This window comes from Manacus vitellinus, unplaced genomic scaffold (assembly GCF_001715985.3).
Source record: "Manacus vitellinus isolate BGI_N305 unplaced genomic scaffold, ASM171598v3 scaffold_0_pilon, whole genome shotgun sequence".
NCBI lineage: Eukaryota > Metazoa > Chordata > Aves > Passeriformes > Pipridae > Manacus > Manacus vitellinus.
Window position 1 is genome coordinate 4929023 of NW_021938789.1, and position 19040 is coordinate 4948062.

A 19040-nucleotide genomic window follows, 5' to 3' on the forward strand; every position below is an offset into this window, starting at 1 on the left:
TCCACAATTTTCACAGCTCTGCAGAGATCATACAGGACTTCTGTTGAGTTTTCAGGTCAAAAAAATGAAGCGAATATGGGATAATTAATTTCCCATGCTTAGTGGAACAGTATGGCACCAGCATGAATCTGAGTCTTCAAGGTAAGTTCCTAACACACCCAAACAGTAAGACTTTCAGCTTCACAGTGTCAAAAGAAAAAACAAATGAAACGCTTACAATGCTTTTTGTGTAAAAAGCCTTCTAGAAATAGCAGGTACAAAGTATATAAGCTCAAAGGTACAGTGCTAAAGGGCCACTTCACTTACTGGACCTTGAACTAGGAGCAGGACTGTAGAGAGTTACCTTGTCTACCTAAGTCATTAAATCTCTTTGAGGTAACAGGTCACAGTTATCATGGTAGTGACAATTATCTGTTATATAGACTGTGGGAAGGCCAAGGAAAAAGATGCACTTCCTGCTTCCCTGGAGAGTATCTTAAATGTTGATCTATCTCAATTTTATAAATATATATAAAAATATAAAAAATATATATATATATATGTACAAATGCATACATGTATAATATACATACATATATATATATGTATCCTTACTTCCTGTAGGGAAGAAGTAAAAAAACTGACAAAGAATTCACAAGGTCAAAAAGACCACAAAAGTCAGATACCGGAATGTATATATGGAAAGAATTCAAAACATGCTCTGAATGACAGATTTTAGAAAAAGAAAATTCTTAGGCAAAAAACAAAGCCATGAGATTACATAGACACAGATTAGCAAAAAAGGTGGTTTGCACCTTTCCCCAGGTTTGACAGTATAAACAAATATATTATGTAGCCAACAGCTCCTATGTGTGGAACTTCTAAAAACACTTCCATATTTCCATTCTTTGTCATGCCTCTAAAGCATGAAATAAACCAGCAGTTTCTGCAGGAAGTTCTTAGAATAAAAGGCATCATCTCATAATGTACCTGAATATTTAATTGTAATATTACCATACTTTAAGACACTTACATTCCTTCTCAAAATATGCAGCCTGATCTAGTATGTCATTTTTGCTATAGCTTTCGTATGAAAATGCTTTGAAGCACGAAGATTTAGCACAATCAAAATTAACAATCTAGATTTTTTTGCAACTGAAGTGAAATAATACATTTTTCTGAACAAAATTTAGCTATATGCAACACAGTAGGAAATGCTGTAATAAGTCATTGTAGGCAATACTGACAGTTCTGAAAAGGGTTGATTAAAAATAAAAAAAAAAGTCTTTGAAAATAGGGAAAAAGACCAAACATATGACAACTGAAATCCACAAAAACTCACATAGTACTAGAGCTTTCAGTTCTGGAAACCAGAAAGCTTATATAGCTACTATGACATGTACATAAGTGTTTTCTGGAACTAGGAGAAAAAGCTTAAGTATTGCAGTAGATGAATTTGACAGAAAATGAGGGGTGATGTCTGGGGAACTGGATCAAAAAAAAATCTCAACCACACCTCACATGCTTGTGGAAACATATTTACTTGATGCAAAAATAAAGTAATAGAGTTGGGTCATGGAAAGAAAGGCCACAATTCATATTGAGTGTTTTTTCCTCTATAACACTTTATTAAATATTTTTCATCGCATTTAATCATTTTCCAGTATCCAGCAAGGCAGAAACATATAGCAAAGAAAACTGTAGTTTTAAAAAAAAAAACTAAAAAAAAACAACAAAAAAACCAAACAACAAAACTGTTGGGTTTTGGTTTTAGTTCACATCCTTAAACAAGTACAAGACTGTATATCTTAAAGACAATGAAATGTAATTCACTGTCACATAAACTGGTAATACTGTCTGGGATGCTGAGCTCTGGCTTACAGCACATGCATAATGAAACAATGAATGCATCTTCCCACAGAGCCAGTGAAGTGTTTCTCTAGGTATTTCTGTAGCAGTTAGACTGAATTTTCCGAGGATGCTTATGATCTCTTGTAACACTGATCAGGAGCTAGATTTATTCTCCTGACATTCAGCTCTGTTGCAAAGGTTCTTGCCTTTTGGTAGAAGAAGAGAGACATTTCCCGATCCACAAGGAAGTTATGGTAGATTACTGCAAGTCTGGTGTAAATCTTCAGTTGAGCTTTTTTATTGCCCAGGTCCATGGCAGCAGCAAGTGCCAAATGGTAATAGCCTGCTGCATCAAAGGGATCCTGAAATAAGAGACACCAAAATAGTACCTCTATAGTACAATTAGTGTAAGACAACTGCCAAGCTCAGGCTTGTAGATACCTAACAAAAGTAATATAGATTCTAAACTTCAGTAGGTTTTTCCACTTTATTGTTTACATTTCAAACACACAAAACCAGAACACGGCAAAACTTGATTCTGTGAAACATTAATCAGTGTAACAATTTTCTGCAGCAGTTATTAGAATTTCTTACCTTAAGGTCATAGAATATAATATCTCCTAAGATCAAATACACCTTGACATAATATAGTGTTTCCTCCTCAAACTCCAGAGGGGAGGAACAGAGGGACAAGGCCTTTAAATAGAAGTGTTCAGCTAGTTCACAGTGACCCAAATGGTGATGGATGACAGCCAGACGATGGTAAGCTATTCGTTCATTTAGCTGATTTCCTAATGAGATGACATATGAATAAGATAAAACCAAAGAGATAAAGTAATCAGTCTCAAATCAGAATACATCAACACTATTTTTTTTAAAATTTCTGTATTGAATTTGCTGAGCCTTTATTGCATAAAATTACTTTTGCTTAAGAGATACATGCCCTTTAAGAAAAAACTCATGAAATTTCTGAATTTCCTGCTGTAGGATTTGACAGTGTCCAGGATTTTAAGAAATAGCTATATTAATCTCTCATATATATATATATACACACACCCTGTGCATACTTACATAGAATACAAATAGATTACTATGAAAGGAATGAAAGACAGAAAAGTAGCAGGATTAAAGACAAAAAGATGATTTTCAGTAGGCTCAAAATCACCTGTCTGTGCTTGTAAAGAGGAGTGAGAGGGTTCTTAATCAGTTGAACAGCTCCCAAGTTTGAACAGTAATTTTAAAACTAGACCTATTGTTTTTGATTACTTCATCCTGTGTTGGTTCACCAGCAGGTCTATGAGCAAATCTGAAAGCATATGACACTCAAAAGCCTCTTGGGACAATATTATTCATCAGCATTACATCTTAGCTCTTAGAAGCATACTCAGTTTGCACTTGAAATTCAAGGTTTAATTCTACACTCTCTCAAAGGTTTTCCATTATGAACATAGAGCTAGAAGAGGCAGCAATAAAGTTGTTCGTTCTTGACCAGAGGCAAAGTAGCAATTATAGTATTGTTATGAAATCCTGGCAAGAAATCTGATGAATTAAAGGGAATAAAGCTTTAGAGTTCTGCTGTATTTTTAGAGGTATCATTCATATTCAGCTATAATAGAAATTGGTCTTACCTAAATTTACACTGAGCATAAGAGCTGCTCTTGCATATTCCAGACTTTCCTCATAGGCCCTCAGATTCATCAACAATTCCACTAGTTTATTGCATAATCTGAGTTCAGTGGTTTTGTTGCCAGTCTGAACAGCAAGTGGAAGAGCCCTGTCCTGAAACACATAATAGCATCTTATGTATGGCTGGACTCCAAGATGTGCACTGACAGGTTCTCGTTTACATCAAATCAAGTAATTCTGGTTTCATTTTGCTCTTTGCTTATAACATAACTTGCAATCAGAAGAGAAGTTGAAACAGGAGATATCTACTAACACCATGACAAAGTACTCAGCTGCAATAGCTTATAAACTGTTTGCTGAGAGGATCAGCTTCTGGTTCAGTATTTGTAGAATACCTCCTGGGGGGGGAGGTACATAACTATCGATGCACTAAAAAACTGCACAAACCCTGTAGAAAGTCACGGCTTTCTCCTTTTCCCAAGTACCATTGAAAAATATGTCTCCAGCAGCTTCAGACAATTCCATTCCTAAATTTGGATCTCCTGTGCAAAGAGCAGCATCCTGAGCAACCTGAAGTGAAAATAAGGAATGGGTAAGGAAAGTGAAAAAATAAATCTTGGTTACTTCATGGTAGAACAAAATAAGTACAAGCAATTGGAAAAAACAATCCCTAAGGTTTCCCTTATTATAATGATAGGAAAGGCTATATTTGATGAGAACATGCTCTTTTGTGATAACCTGTTTTTGAGCAAGCCAGCAGCAGCTACTGAAGAAGAAACAAAGCCTGGTTTTCCCTTTATCTGACAATAGTATCCTGCTACCTCTATCAGGACATGGCACTCTAAAATCACTAGTGTATTTGATAGCTGCATACTAAACATACTAAATTTGAAATAGATCGAATATATCACAGAAATGTTTCAGTTTTAAGGTAGGTATTATTAACTGCAGCTTTAAAAGCCAGTGGAGTGAATTTTGTAAATAAATGGAGATCCACTATCCTGTTCTCCTGAATAAATACATGCCTTATTAACAAAAAGGATTTAATGAAAGGCAGCAGGCATCTTCCCCAAGGCAACAATACCAGGATACTCAGTTATTGATAGGATAAGTAGTAATGAAAAAGTACATTCTCTCTACTTAAGCACAAAGGCAGCGATTCTTTTCTACCTGTTTTGGCTTCAGGTGCCTAAGGACTCTCTTGCATCACATTGTGGAGTCTGTGTTTTACAGGCAAGTTGATGATTTGCACAAGTTACTGGCATAAATCACAGCGGTGAAATTTTTAGTGGGCAGATTCCTGCTTTGAGACTTTCCTCGTGGATAGGCACTGACACTCTGCTCTAAATTCCATATTCCATACATGCACAGTATAAAATACACATGCATGTGCCTGACACACACCTCCTCTTGGAGAAAGCCAAGCAGATAGAGAAAATTACCCCACATGCTGATTTTGCTGTTGTACCACAAGGTGACTGACTTGGGGGCTATCAGCGAAAATCATTTTGTAAAAGAAAGAAGTAACAGGGGTATAGAACAGGTCCTTCTTGTAAATATATGCATTCAGTTTTGCTTGTAAGTATTCAAAAATGTAAACTAATTGAGAGAAAACCTCATTTCAGTAGCACCACATATTGTGTCTCAGGACATTTTAGTATGGACTTTTTTCCTATATCTTCAGGTTTTATAGATTTCTTTTCTAAAGATCTTAACAACAGGTGTCTGGTTATTTTATTTAGAGATCACATTTTGGTACTACTCATACAGCAGTCAAGACTCAAGCCCTGTATGGATCCTGCAGTATAAGGCAGCACTCCCCTTTACAATGGGAGAAAAGTATTTTTAGAGCAGAGTAGGAACTAAGAAAGGTCACTGCCCAGAATCTTTCCAGAGTCAAGCAACAGATTAAAATGAAGCACCAATGGAAAATGCTTTTGAGTATTACATAAATAGTGTCACTATATGTTCAGAACATACATTAGCAAAATCTCTGGGGTCTCTATGTTGAATTACTTACCCTTACCATGCCACCTGCACCATGTTGACAGCATACCTGAATATAAAGATCCACAAGCTCATTCTGCCTCAGTACATAATATATCTTTCCTGCCCGTAGCCAAGCATATGCCTCTTTCTCTTTTTTCTGGAGATCTATAAATATTCCAAGGCTTCTTTTGGTATATTCCAGAGCTGACCTGTAGGCCCTGAAATGGGGAGAACTGCTAATCACTGAAGAGTTTCTTCAGAATTGCAAATGGTTTTCTTCAGTGAGAAAAGTTTCATGCTAATATAAAAGACAATCTGTTTCCCCTACTTCGTGCACAGTTATAATTTCTCAGCTATATTACACTAGTAACCAGAGAACTCAGTCTTTTTCCTCTTCTTTTTTTTTGTTCCATCTATGTTTCCTGCTAGACAGTTGAGATGTGTCCTTTCTCTACCCCAAACTGAGAGGTAGAAAAATCTTTCCTCATCTTTAACTCTTCTATCATTAATGAATTTTTCCTAAAAACTTCAGAAAGAAATTGCATCTGTAATCTCTTTTTTTAGTCAGCTAGGCCATGTGACTTAAGCACAATTCAGACTAATCAGCAATTGTAAAAAAACAGGGAAAATGGGGAGGGGGGTGGTAGGGCAGAGGAGAATGGGACATGACATGATCAGTTCTAGAAGCACCTTAATTATCAGATCATTAGACAGTGCAATTTTCTTTAAGTGTAAAGAAAGAAATATCAGATTTATTGACTTTACAATGTTTTAAAATAGACATAGATAATCTGGACTCATTAAATCTGTCTTGTGCTGTATTCCCATCACCCTGACCTGTTGCATTTCCTTCCATGCACAAGGCACAAACAATTAAAATATAACATGACCTGCATAGTTACAGTGAACCCTTACAGAGTGCATCTTTAGAACAGCATGCTTAGAGCTCCAAAGAGAACCAAAACAAATCTTACAGTAATACCCTCCCTTGTACTTCACACTATCAAGATTTCAGTTCTATCTCAACAAGATATTTCATCTGAGGGGAAAAAATTGGTTTTATCATTTTCTGATTCTTAAAAAGAGATTGAAGAGACCTGTCACTCATTTTATAATCATGAGAGGAAGTAAAGATTCACTGAACAAGCCTGACATTTCAGTCTGCTCTGCTAACAAGCTGCTAACACAAGGAAAGGCAAGATAGTTGAAGTAGTCCAACCCAGCCCAATTATTGAATGCTACTTTCATCCCTCCATCAGAGTCTTTGCTTTTACAGCAGATAGAAGAATCTGCCAATTCATAACCCAGCACAGCAGCTGGAACAGGTCAGGCTGGTCCACTGGCATGGACACAGTAGTTTTCTGTTACTTTACCACAGACATATGTGCCCTGTTACTCAGGGCTGTTAACTCAAAGAATACTGTGATACTATGGTCTAATACCACATTGACTGTGTTATTTTCTGGTAGCCTGTTAAGGTTATATAGTCTGGGAGCCAGGCTCCTAGGAATCCTAAGCTTTGTGTATTACAAGCACACTAAGCAGCAGCTTCTCCAGCTAGTAAAATCCTTCTGCAAAGTCCAGGTAGCTTGAAATCTTAACCAACCCCTTTCTCTTCAGTCTCTCCAAAGAATGGTCACCAACTATTTCATTAAAAAGCAATGACCAAAGCAAAATAAATTGGGTGATCTACTAGCAAAGTTAGATGCTTGGACTGCAGCCACTTAAAGTTAAAACAGGCATCTGTTCTCTTTCCACAACTGAGAATATTTTTTTATCCTTACTGAGGCATGCTTGAAAATACCTGAATCCGAAGTGATTCCCTGAAGTACAGTAAGGAAAAAAAAAAAAAGCCTTTAAAGGTACTTTAAACATTGTTAGAGAAACCTGTAAGTTTCTCCAACACCTGTTAGTTACTATGATTTAACTTGTGCAATCTGTTATTTCAATAGTGGAAAGCAAAAAATTGGTATTCTGAAAATAAGAGCAATATAGAAATTGCTGGAGACTAAAGCTACACAGTTTTGCACATAGGCTTCATACTTATATAACTTTTGATAAAAGCCTTTCCTCAAAGAGAAACACTTACATAGTGACAATTTAATGCCTGGCCTGTTCAGAATACATAATTTAGTTGTTTGTTTTTTTTTTAAAAGTCTTGCAAAAATCATTGCAAACAAGTCACCTGATATAGCAGTTGTCAAGAGTTGCATAATAATATGTTTAAAATGTATTTATATAGATTTTAAAAATAAATTGGTTCTTCAAGTGCTGCTAATTTCCTGCTGAACATCTTGTCTCCCTTGAGAGATTATAGTTACTCAAAAAGAAACAAGAGAAATCTCCACTAGCATTGGACCCTTCAATTCTGATAAAGTGTATTAGCAAAGCGGAGAGAGGAAAAAAAATTTGTCATATTCAGCTTTTGCACAAATTGAGATCCATAACAGAAAAGTTAAAATCAGAATGAAAAGTCATTTAGCATGTCTTACCTTTCTGTTCCTAAAGACAAATAGAGCTGACTAATAGTTTCCAAAACTTGTCCCTCCAGAACTTTGTTGGACATCTTTCTAGCTAAAGATAGTTGATATTCATTGTAGATGACACACTGAGCCTCGTTGGGAACAACTGTACTGTAAAACTGACACAGCAGTTTAATCGCTTGCAGTTGACCTGGGAGAATAGATTGGAAATACTAATATAAATCTCTATTTTAAAATGAAAGTTAAATTATTTTTAAAATTATTAATTCTCGCCATTTCACAAATCACAGCGCAGTCAATGAAAAACGTAAAAGTCGTAATACGAAGATCCCACTGCCATTTCCTTCACCCCCAGAGTTAAAGTCCAGAGGTTACTTCAAACTTCATCTCCAAAATAAAATAGTAACACAATCACCTTACCTGCATAAGCTCCTTAATCATGGCAGCAAGAATAAAGAAAATAAGATATGCCTCTTCTAAATGCAGCTCTAACATACCTATATAACAAAAATTCCCAAACAGGGTACATTTTGTAACTTGAGAGAAAAAGAGATATACTTACTCTCCAGATGACTTGTCTCCATTGCAACTAAAAAAGCCCATTCATAGTAAAACCTTCCTTTTTCCCTTTGAGTTCCACCAACATAGTAACATCCCAACTGAAGGAGGACTTGGATAAAGTCTTGACCACAGTCCATACTTGGAAGCTTGGAGAATAGCTTAACTGCCTGGATAAAATAATGTTCTGCAAGCTTGCTGGCTGCTGCATGCAGGCAGAGTGCCCCAAGATTAGCCAGGGCTATAGCTTGGTTATGGGTCATCTCAGCCTCTTCTGAAAGACGCAGTGCTTTGTAGTAGCTCTCAGCAGCTTCTTTTGTGTTGTTTGTCCTTTTCAAAGCAATAGCAAGCATATTATAAGCAATGCCTAGTTGGTGAGGACTGCTCCATGGAGAGCCTACAACAGTATTTAAAATGGCTAAAGCCACATCATATTGCTTGTAAAGAATGTATAACCAAGCAAGTGAAACCAAGTGGTTAATAGTTTCCTCTGGTTTAGCAGAAGCATCAGAGTCCAGTGCTTTCATCATGTAAGCAATGGCTTTTCCATACCGTTTGTGGTGGCTGTACAGCTTTGCTAAGTGAAGATAGATGGTGCTGCACAGTCCTTGCTGCTCATCAGTAAACGCAGATGAAAGTGCTTGTATGAGGTAAGGTGCAATTTGGGATGGGAATATTTGTCTGAGCTTTTTCAGGCCATAGAGTTTGGGAGCATTTTTGATGATTAAATCAATCCTTTTCAGGGAATCCATTAAAGTACTGGAGCTCTGGGGAGAGGTAACCTTTATGCAACTTAATACAATGTGTGGCAAACACTTCTCACTGTAGGACTCTGCTAGTTTGAAATAACAGTTGTTGGATAAGTTGTTTTGTAAACCCAGGTCATTGAGCAAGAGTTGAAACCTTTCCAAGAATGGCAGTGCCTCGTCGTGCTGTTTGCGTGCGCTGTAATGTTTTGCCAGTAGAAAGCATGCCCTTGCCTCTGCATGTTTGTTCTGGCTCAAAACTGTCCTCTTCAGAGCATACTTCAGTATATCTGACTCCAGGTCAGCACTGCAAATGTAGTTGGGAATTCCCATGAGAAGAGATGTAGCCTTGTCAAAAACTTGAGCACACTTTTCTTTGTTCTTCTGTGTCAAGTAGATGACTGTTAGATTTGTATAAAGAGCAATCACGAAGTACAAATCATTAAACACTCCAGTTACTGCTCTCAGTGCTTCCTCAAAATACACCCGAGCTTGGGAAAACTTCAGCTTTTTAACACTAAGCCTACCTAAGAGAAAGCATAGCCTTGCTAGTGCCCAGGACATACCTGCTTTCTTTGCTGCTTCCCTTGCTAATCTTAAAAAACTAACCAGTTCTTCCTCTTCTGAAAATCCATAAAATAAGGTGTTGGTAAATGAGTAAGAGAAATCATACAGGCTTTTGAAGTTGCTCTCATACTCTTTCCTATTTAAGAAGAGTAGCAGAGACTCAGGGATGTCAAATGCTTGAACATCATCTTGACATATGTGGAAGCGAGGTCCTTCAGGTGGAGGAAAGATTTCAGTCTTTGAAGAACTAGCAGATTCCTTTCCTTCTGTAGCTGGCTCTCCTGCCTCAGTGGCCTCCAAATTCTTGAAGTTCTTCAGCAGTTCTTCTATCTTGCCATTCTTGCTAGTGGATCCTGCACTAGAATGGGAGCATGGAGTTTCTGAAATTTAAAAATAAGGTACAGATCATAACTTCCTCCATGCACACACAGACCTCTCATAGACCAACCAAAACACTTCTCAGTAGAAGATGTTTTTAAGAAAACATTACGTAAACATACTGTGATTTCCTAACAGTATGGCTAAGAGACAAGAAAAGATGTAAAAAGAGATACCAAGAAGGATCAGGGAGGAACAAGTGTGGGAGACTGGAGGAGTGGGAATAAACAGGACTTGCCATGTGTAAGGACGTTAGGGATCCATATACTTGTCTAGCCAGACCCTGTGCCTGATCCAACACTAATCCAACTGAAGTTCAGTATTAATTCAAATTGCTTTGTGTCTGTGTACACTCAAAAATACACTCTGTATATTCTCTGCTCTCTCTACACATATATGAGCAAGAGAGATCTGCCAATGAATTACAGTTCAGTCTAGTTAGTAAGAAGGAGAAGATGAGAATCTAGGAAGACCCAAAGTCTGAACTGGAGGCTGGAAAAAAGGCCCTGGGTCGGGGCATGGATACAGGTTGGACTTAAGGTATAAGGGAAATGTGAATTCAAGCATGCAAGCTGAGTAAGGGTATGTCCTGAGAGCAGGTTAACCAGGACAGAGAGTAAGACTGATATTTGAGTTGCTGAAGTCTCACATGGCTGCTGTGGGTGTGCCTGCAAAGTTTCTAGTCTCCTGCCCAGGTGTGGCCACCCATACAATGTGTAATAGGATTTCTTCTTTCAGTCAAATACCAACCCTGATTATCTTTCTCAAATTTGTGGTGACTGATGTTGTCATTGATCTAAGTTCTCCTAGTGACAATATTGTTGAATATCTTACAAATACAATGAAGACAGATATGGCATCAACTCTTAGTCTGCCCACTGTTATCCAGCCCAGTTAATAGGGCAGGGATTAGGGATGCAATTTGCAGTCATAGTGCTTAAGCTTACAGCTGCAGATGAACAGGAGCTTGTTGAAGTTGCAGATTTAGAGCTCAATTACCTTAGAATCTCATTTCTGAAACTGTACAGCAGAATCAAATATAAAAATTGGTGTTTAGAGAAATAATACAATAAAAATAATTATAGTGACAGCTTGCCAACAAAATGCAAAAGGGAAATAATTCCGTATCTTCATCAAAATATCTCCTTTGGGAAATCTATTGATGGGATGAAGTTTTCTAGCAGATGAAAAACCTGCTGGAATTCAAATCAGGACTTGCCAGGTGTCCCATAAACAATATTTTGCCCTGATAAACAATGTGGAAGAGTTGGGAGGTAGAGCATATGTGTGTCACAGCAGTAAAAATAAGTTATACAGTCTGCAACTGGATAGCAAGTTCCAAGAAAGACATCTGATATCAGTGAAAACCCACAATATTGTACAGCAAAACCTAGTGAGAAGGGGTTACAACAAAATCTCAGAAAGCAAACAATGAGAGAAGAAAATTAGAATTTGAAGAGACATTAGAAGAAGAAAAGCTAGTAAATATACCAGAAATATCAGAAGTCGCGGTAATTTTATGTAAAAATTTTATGCATATGAATTATTACCATATTCATGAGCTTTCTGAAATTCTGGTTCTTCTAATTCATCTGTAAGAAAGAAAACACTCATGTTAGCTATGGTATCTTTGTTCTTTCAGTTTTAAATCTCTTAAAAAAAGATAATTTTTGAGTTGATAATTCTTTATGTCAGGAGAATTTGACGTGTCCTGGAAATTTAAAAGATAAGAAATTTTTAAGTCGGACTCAAAGCTAACAGATATGAGGGACTTACCCTCCTGCTGACACAATTCACTGCTTCTACATGGTTATCATCATGCACCTACCTCTGCTCAGTAAAGTGGGGAGACAACTGCATATCTCAGAATTAAAGCCAACCTGTCCTGCCTGAGGGATGCATTTCTGCTACCTTAAAATACAAATGGGCAGCAAAGATATGACCATTCTCCACAACACACTTGTAAAATGAGGTAACAAGGAGCCATTAATATTTTTAGTGTCATTCCCAGGGCAATGGAGGGAGGGGAAATATTTGTGAGGATTAGAGTGTCAGACTTTTGTGGCCATTCTGGTAGCATGCAGGTGAAAAAAAATCACTCCATCTGTTATTTTTAAAAGATGTATCTCTTAATTCTGTAGACATTATTACTATAGGCCTGGCTTTAAATTTTTACCATAGCACATCTGTAGAACATTTAAGAATTACTATTTTTGTGTAGCAGATATTTCTAAAGGCATTTTGGTTGTCATGCTGCATTTCAGGATTATGTTAACTGTCTTTCATACACTAGATGCAATAGAAGTGGTGCTGAAGGATATATTAAAAAAAAAAAATCACAGAGGCTCACAGACCTATTCAAGCTCTGTTTAAGCTCATGCAAAGCTACTTTACTAGCCTTTAAGAATGAACTCTCACTGATTGTTTACTTCTGGAACTCCTTTCTTTAAATGCTTTCCTGACTTTGGTGGATGAATGCCACAGATGTTTAGAGTAATTGTAACCTAATGCTCTGAATATCTAATCAAGGAAGTGCACATAAATAAACACTTCTCAGTACAGTGATTTAGATGTAAGGAATCAAAAACCCACTTATTCAGATCACACAACAATACATCAAGTGAATATTGAAAAATGCTTGCTCTGGATAAGTGGAGTTATGTTGATCAATTGTGCTGTTTAAGAGAAGTGGTAAAGATGTGAGAGGGGGAAGATGTGAAAAGAAGTCAGCACTTAAGATTAGGGAGAAGGACAGATGTGGTCAAAAACATGCAACAGGCAAAAATAGCAGCATGGCCATGACATTGTTTTAATACTGCAGAGGTCTGAGCTTTTGTTTCCAGGCTTTTCATTTGAGCAAGGAAGGTGAGCTGTGGAGTCATTTGGCACATTTACATGTGTTGCATTTTGCAGCTCAGGCCTGACATGCCTTAGTTATTGTTCACACACAGAGACTGATTTGTGGAATTAAACCAATGCACCCAAGTCAAGGGTACACACCGACTGCTTTCAAACTGGAGCCTACAGGCCTGTCTCTTGGAATGGCACTAATGGAGATAAAACTTTGTTAGATATCTGACAAGCATATGCATCACCAACAGCCTGTGGTGGAATAAGAAATTGCTGCCTCTGTTCAGTTCAGCAAGACAGTTACATTACCCTGCCTTACAGTAAGTCTACAAAGGTGAAACCCCAGTTACCCCTAATGGTTTATGTAAAGCCTGAGCTCGTAGAGAAATAACGTCTGTATCAGAGAAAATATTTATATGACTAGATTTTGCTATTTTTCTGTACCTTTGAAAGTTAAATCAAGCGTGAAGAGGCATATGTTTGCATTAGCTGTCAGTAGTTATTATGCCACCTTTCCCAAGATGAATGAAAAGCCAGCAGTATTTGGGTGAAAATGCTGCCTTTTTTAATGCAGCCATGTGAAATTATAATTCATAATGCAGACATGTAAAAGCTTGGAGATCTGTTCAGCTTGATAATAGAGTTTTTAAAAGCCTGCTGTTTAAATTCACTCCAAAAAAAAAAAAAAAAAAGAGAAAGGACAAAAGAAGATTTGTAAATGCACTGCTGGGAAAAGTCTTGCAACAGCAGTAAAGTAGCAAAGATGATATAAAGGATTTATACATGCCACATCTAAAAACCAACTGAATACTAAGATATTTCAAAGTAGATATAAAGGCTGGAATTGCATTGAAATTAAAAACAAAACAAAACAACAACAAAAAAAACCCCAAAGCCAAAACAAAAAACAACACCAAAACCAGTTATAACAGAGATATAGAAACTGCAAACATATCTTGTGCAGTAAAAAGGAGTAAAACTCATACTTACCTATTCTGTACACAGAGCAAACATCTGTGATGGAGGTTTGTTTCAACAAATGTATTACTTCTTCCAATTTTTTTTCTTTTGAAAAAAAAGATAGCTCTTCTGCTTCAAGAAAATCCAGATCTTGTGGTCTAACAAGGAAAGGAATAACTTTGAAGGTGCTTGAAAGCAGAGTTGGCTCAAGGAGCTCACTACATCAGTCAGATTGGAACTTGTTAGAGAAAGTAATACAATCTTTACATAATAGGTTGTGCTGTGTTCAAAAATAGTTTTAGTCACATTTATAAATACACATATAAACTGATAGTCGCTACACTTGTAGCTAACAGTTTCTACCATAGCAGAGTAAGCTTTATGTCAGTATCATGGTAGAGCATTTTTTGAGAGTATTTATTAGAAGGACAAGTCTTTAAGGACATTATGGTAGTGATTTTCTAATATAAGCTCAGAGTTAAAATAAAACGGGTGTGCAAACAACATTTTGGAACTCCTTGTTTCAGCATGCAAACAGTTCAGGCATACTGGTAAGAACAGCCTAATTACACAGTGCCAATGCATGCTGACATACACAATTTTTAGGGGTTTCACTCTGAATTATTAGCAACTATTTGTAAAGGTCCCATTGAAGCAAGTTAAGGCCTGTAATTGAGGGTACGGAAAAAAACAGAACTCAGATGCTTTAACACAGACCTTCAGAGACTTGCAAAAATGGAACCTTCCACAAGGGTAAAGCTCCTTGGATCTTTTGATCCAAAGAAGAGAAACTGAACAATAATAACAAGTCCAACGGCTTCTTTGCCCAGTAAGAAGCTCAGCTAGAAACTGATATTTTCCAACATTTAATCAGACTTCATATTCCAATTTCTTTCCATTTGTTTTGATTGATACATGCTACAACAGTTCTCATTAAAACAAAAATATAACACCAAAAAAAAAAACCAAAAACCCACACCTGGATTTACCATTCACTGTTTTAAAGCTTAAGAGACAGACTAAGCCCCTTTTTGTTTATAAGATAAATACATATCACTCACTTATTTCCAGATAAGTCCAGTTTCACATGACTTGTCTTTACAAAACCTATTTGGCCAGTAAACACATGTCTTCCAAGAAACCATTCCATGCATTCAATGAAGTAACCAAGGATCTCAATTTTGTCTCCATCCTGGAAACTCAGCTCTTCTGGCACAATACTTGCATAATTCATCACAGCTAGACAGGATCCCATTGCTGTGTAATAGGGAGATAAATAATATTTGCAGATAAAGTAACTTAACAATAGAAATGCATTTAATAAAAAAGCAACTCAGCAGAAGAATATATTTAGCAAGATACATTCCTGGAACTCATGAGTTGCATATCTGCTCTTGTGAGATTTAAAGCATGCAAACCCCAGTTTGGTTTGAGTGATTAGAATTGTAAATAGCATAAAAAAAGAAATCCTCATTTCTCAGCCATTAGAAAGCAAAGTCTAAAATGTTTTCAAAATTCTAGCAAATTCCATCACAAAGCAGAAAAAAATGGTTTAAATCCTTACTTTATCTCTTACAAAGGGCTTTGAACTTGGGCCAGAGTAAAACATTTGAACTAAACTGAAATGATCCCTAATGGATAAATATGCAGCAATAGAGCAGTCAATACATTATTAAAATGGAGATGCATAGTAGAAAATAAGCAATTTTTCTCTCTAACCTCAGACCATCTGTATAAGTTTTATTTCCCCAGCACTATTAGATAAAGCAATACACATATGAAAGATCTACAATAATTACATTGGAGTATTTTCTAATTTTAAAGATTATCAGAGCTACAGAGGCATCCTTGACTCAATTACTCTATTACTTTGTGCACCTTCTTCATACAGTATTTAGGAGGAAAAAGGGGAAAGATAAACCTTTAGAGTGTAATTCAAATTAGGCAGAGATTTAGTCTCACATTAATTTTACTACAATGTAATTTTGAAAGCTGTTTTCCCATCCTAATAAAATGGAAAAAAAGTAATTGAACCCTTTAGTGTCTGTCCTAGCAAAAGTATAGAATATGTTTGGGGTTATTTTAATGTTGATGTTTGAATGGAGTTTCTTACCAACTTTTCTGATGGATTGAGATTCAGTTTTGCATGAAAAATCAATAGGATTAGAATACCCTTTAAGAAACCATCTGAAAGTAGAAAAAGAAATTGAAGTTAGTGTGTAGAGCATTTCACTGAATGCTGTGACAATAACAGTGATATTTTAAATCCATTTGGAAACTAATGCACCCCTCCCACAACTAGTTTTCAATTTCAGCACAGCCAGTACACTTTAGACAGTTATGTTTTGATTAATATTAGTAGTAAAAGTCCTCTTACTTCAGGCAAACAAACCAAACTGAGAAAGTCATGCTATTTCTCCTTGCCCCAGGTCATTCCAGTTTTAAGTACTAAGAGCACCAAGAATTAATGGTCTTATGGTGATTTCTAAAGTGAGTCCTTTGATGTCATTTTGGTTCTGGGCTTGAACTGAACTTGAGAAACTGCATTAAGGAGGTGAGTAGCTCTCAGCAATGTTAAAAACACCGCTAGCCTGTTAACATCCACTTTTCCAAGCATCCTGAAAATTGAAAACTTTCAGTTTACATTACTAGAAAAAATGTTAATGGACTTTTTGTCAGAGCCAGGAAGAAAAGCAATATCCAACTCACAAGATAGCAAACCATCTCTAAACACAGCTCTGCAGGCAGCTGAATAAATTTCAGTTGTGTGGTATGAAAGCAGTTAGAGCATCTTTTTCTCAGTGTCAATGAAGATGGATGTTCCACAACAAGCTACCCTTTAGAGACATCTCTGTCTAAGCAGAGGTGTGCATATATGAGACAGACACATATGAAATAGGTAGGTAGAGTCAGGTACCTACTGATGGAAAGGGTTCAATGGCTCCAGAGAAGCCTTAGACAACACAGATGCGTTGCTATCCACAGATCCACCTGTTACATCTTCAGTGAAATCCCCAGTCTCAAAATAAGCTTTTATTTCATTGTCTGCAGCCATTATCTTTCTTATCAGATTGTCAGGACATAAAACAAAAAGTGATCCTAAAACAAAAGCAGTGGAGCAGATGTCATTTTATGTAATGTGTTAGTGTCATGCAAGCCTTAAAACTTGCTTGAAGAATATCAGTAATATTAAATTAAAAAGTCAGATTTTTCAAGACATTTCTCTCCAGTTGCCAGATATTCACATATTTCTGTCCAGTTTTTCTTTCATTAAAAAAAATGCAAAGTTGAGGTCTCAAATGAAGTGTAGAACCTTCTGTTGCAGCATTTTCAATATTCCTATTGCAGTAATCAATCCATCTACCCCATCATTCTGTCTGACTGCAAAAGCAGGTGATGCTATTTAGGAGAAGTACACGAGCCTGGCAACTATCCATAATCCCTCTCCTGCACATCTCCAGAATCTGCAAAAATATTAGGCAAGTTGGAATGTACGTCCACCCCTAATCCTTTTGGTATCCATTTACGGACCAGTTGCACATGAATTTCTCTAATCCCTTTATGATCCTACTTAACCTAATCTGTGCTTGTTCCTTCCTCTTCTCTTTCTGGTGCATTTGGAGTGAATAAATTCAAATTTCAGCTTCGTTAAGTTTTTTTAATAGATCTTAATATTTAATTTGCAGATTTTAAAGAAAGGTGCTTCTCTAAATTTAGCCTTAGCATGTGCAGTCTTACTTACCTTCCTGTAGTAGCAGACTTCTGCACATCAAATTTAATGATTTTTCATTTATACAGACTTCAATGCCTATTTCTTCCTCCTCTTGAGAATATAGCCAGAAAGACTGATCTAGGAATAAATTCTCCATGCAATGATTTATAAAACCTAGGAAAAAATATCCAACTTGTTTCCTTTGCCATTTTACAGTGTTATACAAAAAGACAAACTTTGAGGAAGTCAGGGACTTCTCAATTATTAATTAATGCACAGCTTATAACTAATTTTACTACATAGTAGTTGTAAAATTACATCCATTAAGTCACATGCATTACAGCTACTTTTAATGCTCAGCTCTCACAAACTACACCTAAAGACTCAAAATGTTTCTGTGCCTAATACTGCTGAAAAAGCAGACTATGTCCTCCCCTTACAAAGGTTCTTCGTAGTCTAGAAAGGCTTGGAGTCTGAAAGATAATCACCAGCAAGCTTTGAGCACCAGGTGCTTGGTATCACCTTAGCATCAAAAACAGCTGACTGGAAAAAAATGTCAAAAAATAATCTCTTTATAAACTCATGTTGCCTGATTCACCTATGCCAATATATGGAGACACTGTGCCTGGGTATCAGATTCCTGGAATTTCTTTAGGACAGAGATGATGCTGCATACCAGAGTCATATAAATCAGAAGATAATGCTTGATCTTGGAAGGTGGGACTCCTTATATCAGCATTTAGGGCTTTCAAAGGTGTTAGAGGAAGTAATGATAGTTACAGGGAGATCTCAATTGGCTCATCATAATCAGCATGGTACAGATAGCAGATTACTACTTAAAGGACCAACATTAATACATTAGCAAATCCTTGTGCAAAAGGCAATGATGGAAAGGAATGGTGGACAGTGATTAGGGTGCTACTCTGCTATTTTGAAGATGCTGAATCAATTCCCTGTTAGCTGCAGCCTTTCCCAAGAAGCAGCTTCTTTTTCCTATGTTGTATCTGCAAAATCGGACTGGAACAGTCTTTTTTCTACTTCTCTAAGGAGCATTTAAAAACACAAACTAGCAAGTAAATAGCAAACACAAAATTACAAATAAAATTCATTATTTAAAATTTCTCTGATGGAAACAGGCAAATTCAATCATAATGCACACAAGCTTCCTATAAACAGAAAAAAAAAAAATCAGGTGAACAAAATGGAGACAAAGGTCTAATTCTAATGCTATTCTTCAAAAAGGACCACTATTCTCTCAGAAAAGTTGTAGGATATTGAAAGTGGAACTCAAATCAGTGGCATCATATTGTTACAAAAGGCATATTTAGATGTGGAAACAAA

The 19040-nt window shown here is 36.6% G+C and overlaps 1 protein-coding gene across 2 annotated transcripts in view; it reads right to left on the reverse strand.

The window, feature by feature from the left end:
* Positions 1 to 1700: 1700 nt before the first annotated feature.
* SH3TC1 (SH3 domain and tetratricopeptide repeats 1) overlaps positions 1701 to 19040 on the reverse strand; it is a 31295-nt gene continuing 13955 nt past the window's right edge. For both annotated transcript variants that reach the window (XM_018088986.2, XM_018088993.2), the window contains exons 6-18: positions 17730 to 17873; positions 16909 to 17086; positions 16101 to 16174; positions 15049 to 15244; positions 14018 to 14145; positions 11728 to 11769; positions 8491 to 10179; positions 7938 to 8118; positions 5513 to 5663; positions 3904 to 4026; positions 3459 to 3609; positions 2425 to 2621; positions 1701 to 2192 (exon numbers count right to left, since the gene is read on the reverse strand). In XM_018088986.2, coding sequence (XP_017944475.2) covers positions 1962 to 2192; positions 2425 to 2621; positions 3459 to 3609; positions 3904 to 4026; positions 5513 to 5663; positions 7938 to 8118; positions 8491 to 10179; positions 11728 to 11769; positions 14018 to 14145; positions 15049 to 15244; positions 16101 to 16174; positions 16909 to 17086; positions 17730 to 17873 — 3485 coding nt within the window. In that variant the 3' untranslated portion in view covers positions 1701 to 1961. The remainder of the gene's footprint in view (positions 2193 to 2424; positions 2622 to 3458; positions 3610 to 3903; positions 4027 to 5512; positions 5664 to 7937; positions 8119 to 8490; positions 10180 to 11727; positions 11770 to 14017; positions 14146 to 15048; positions 15245 to 16100; positions 16175 to 16908; positions 17087 to 17729; positions 17874 to 19040) is intronic.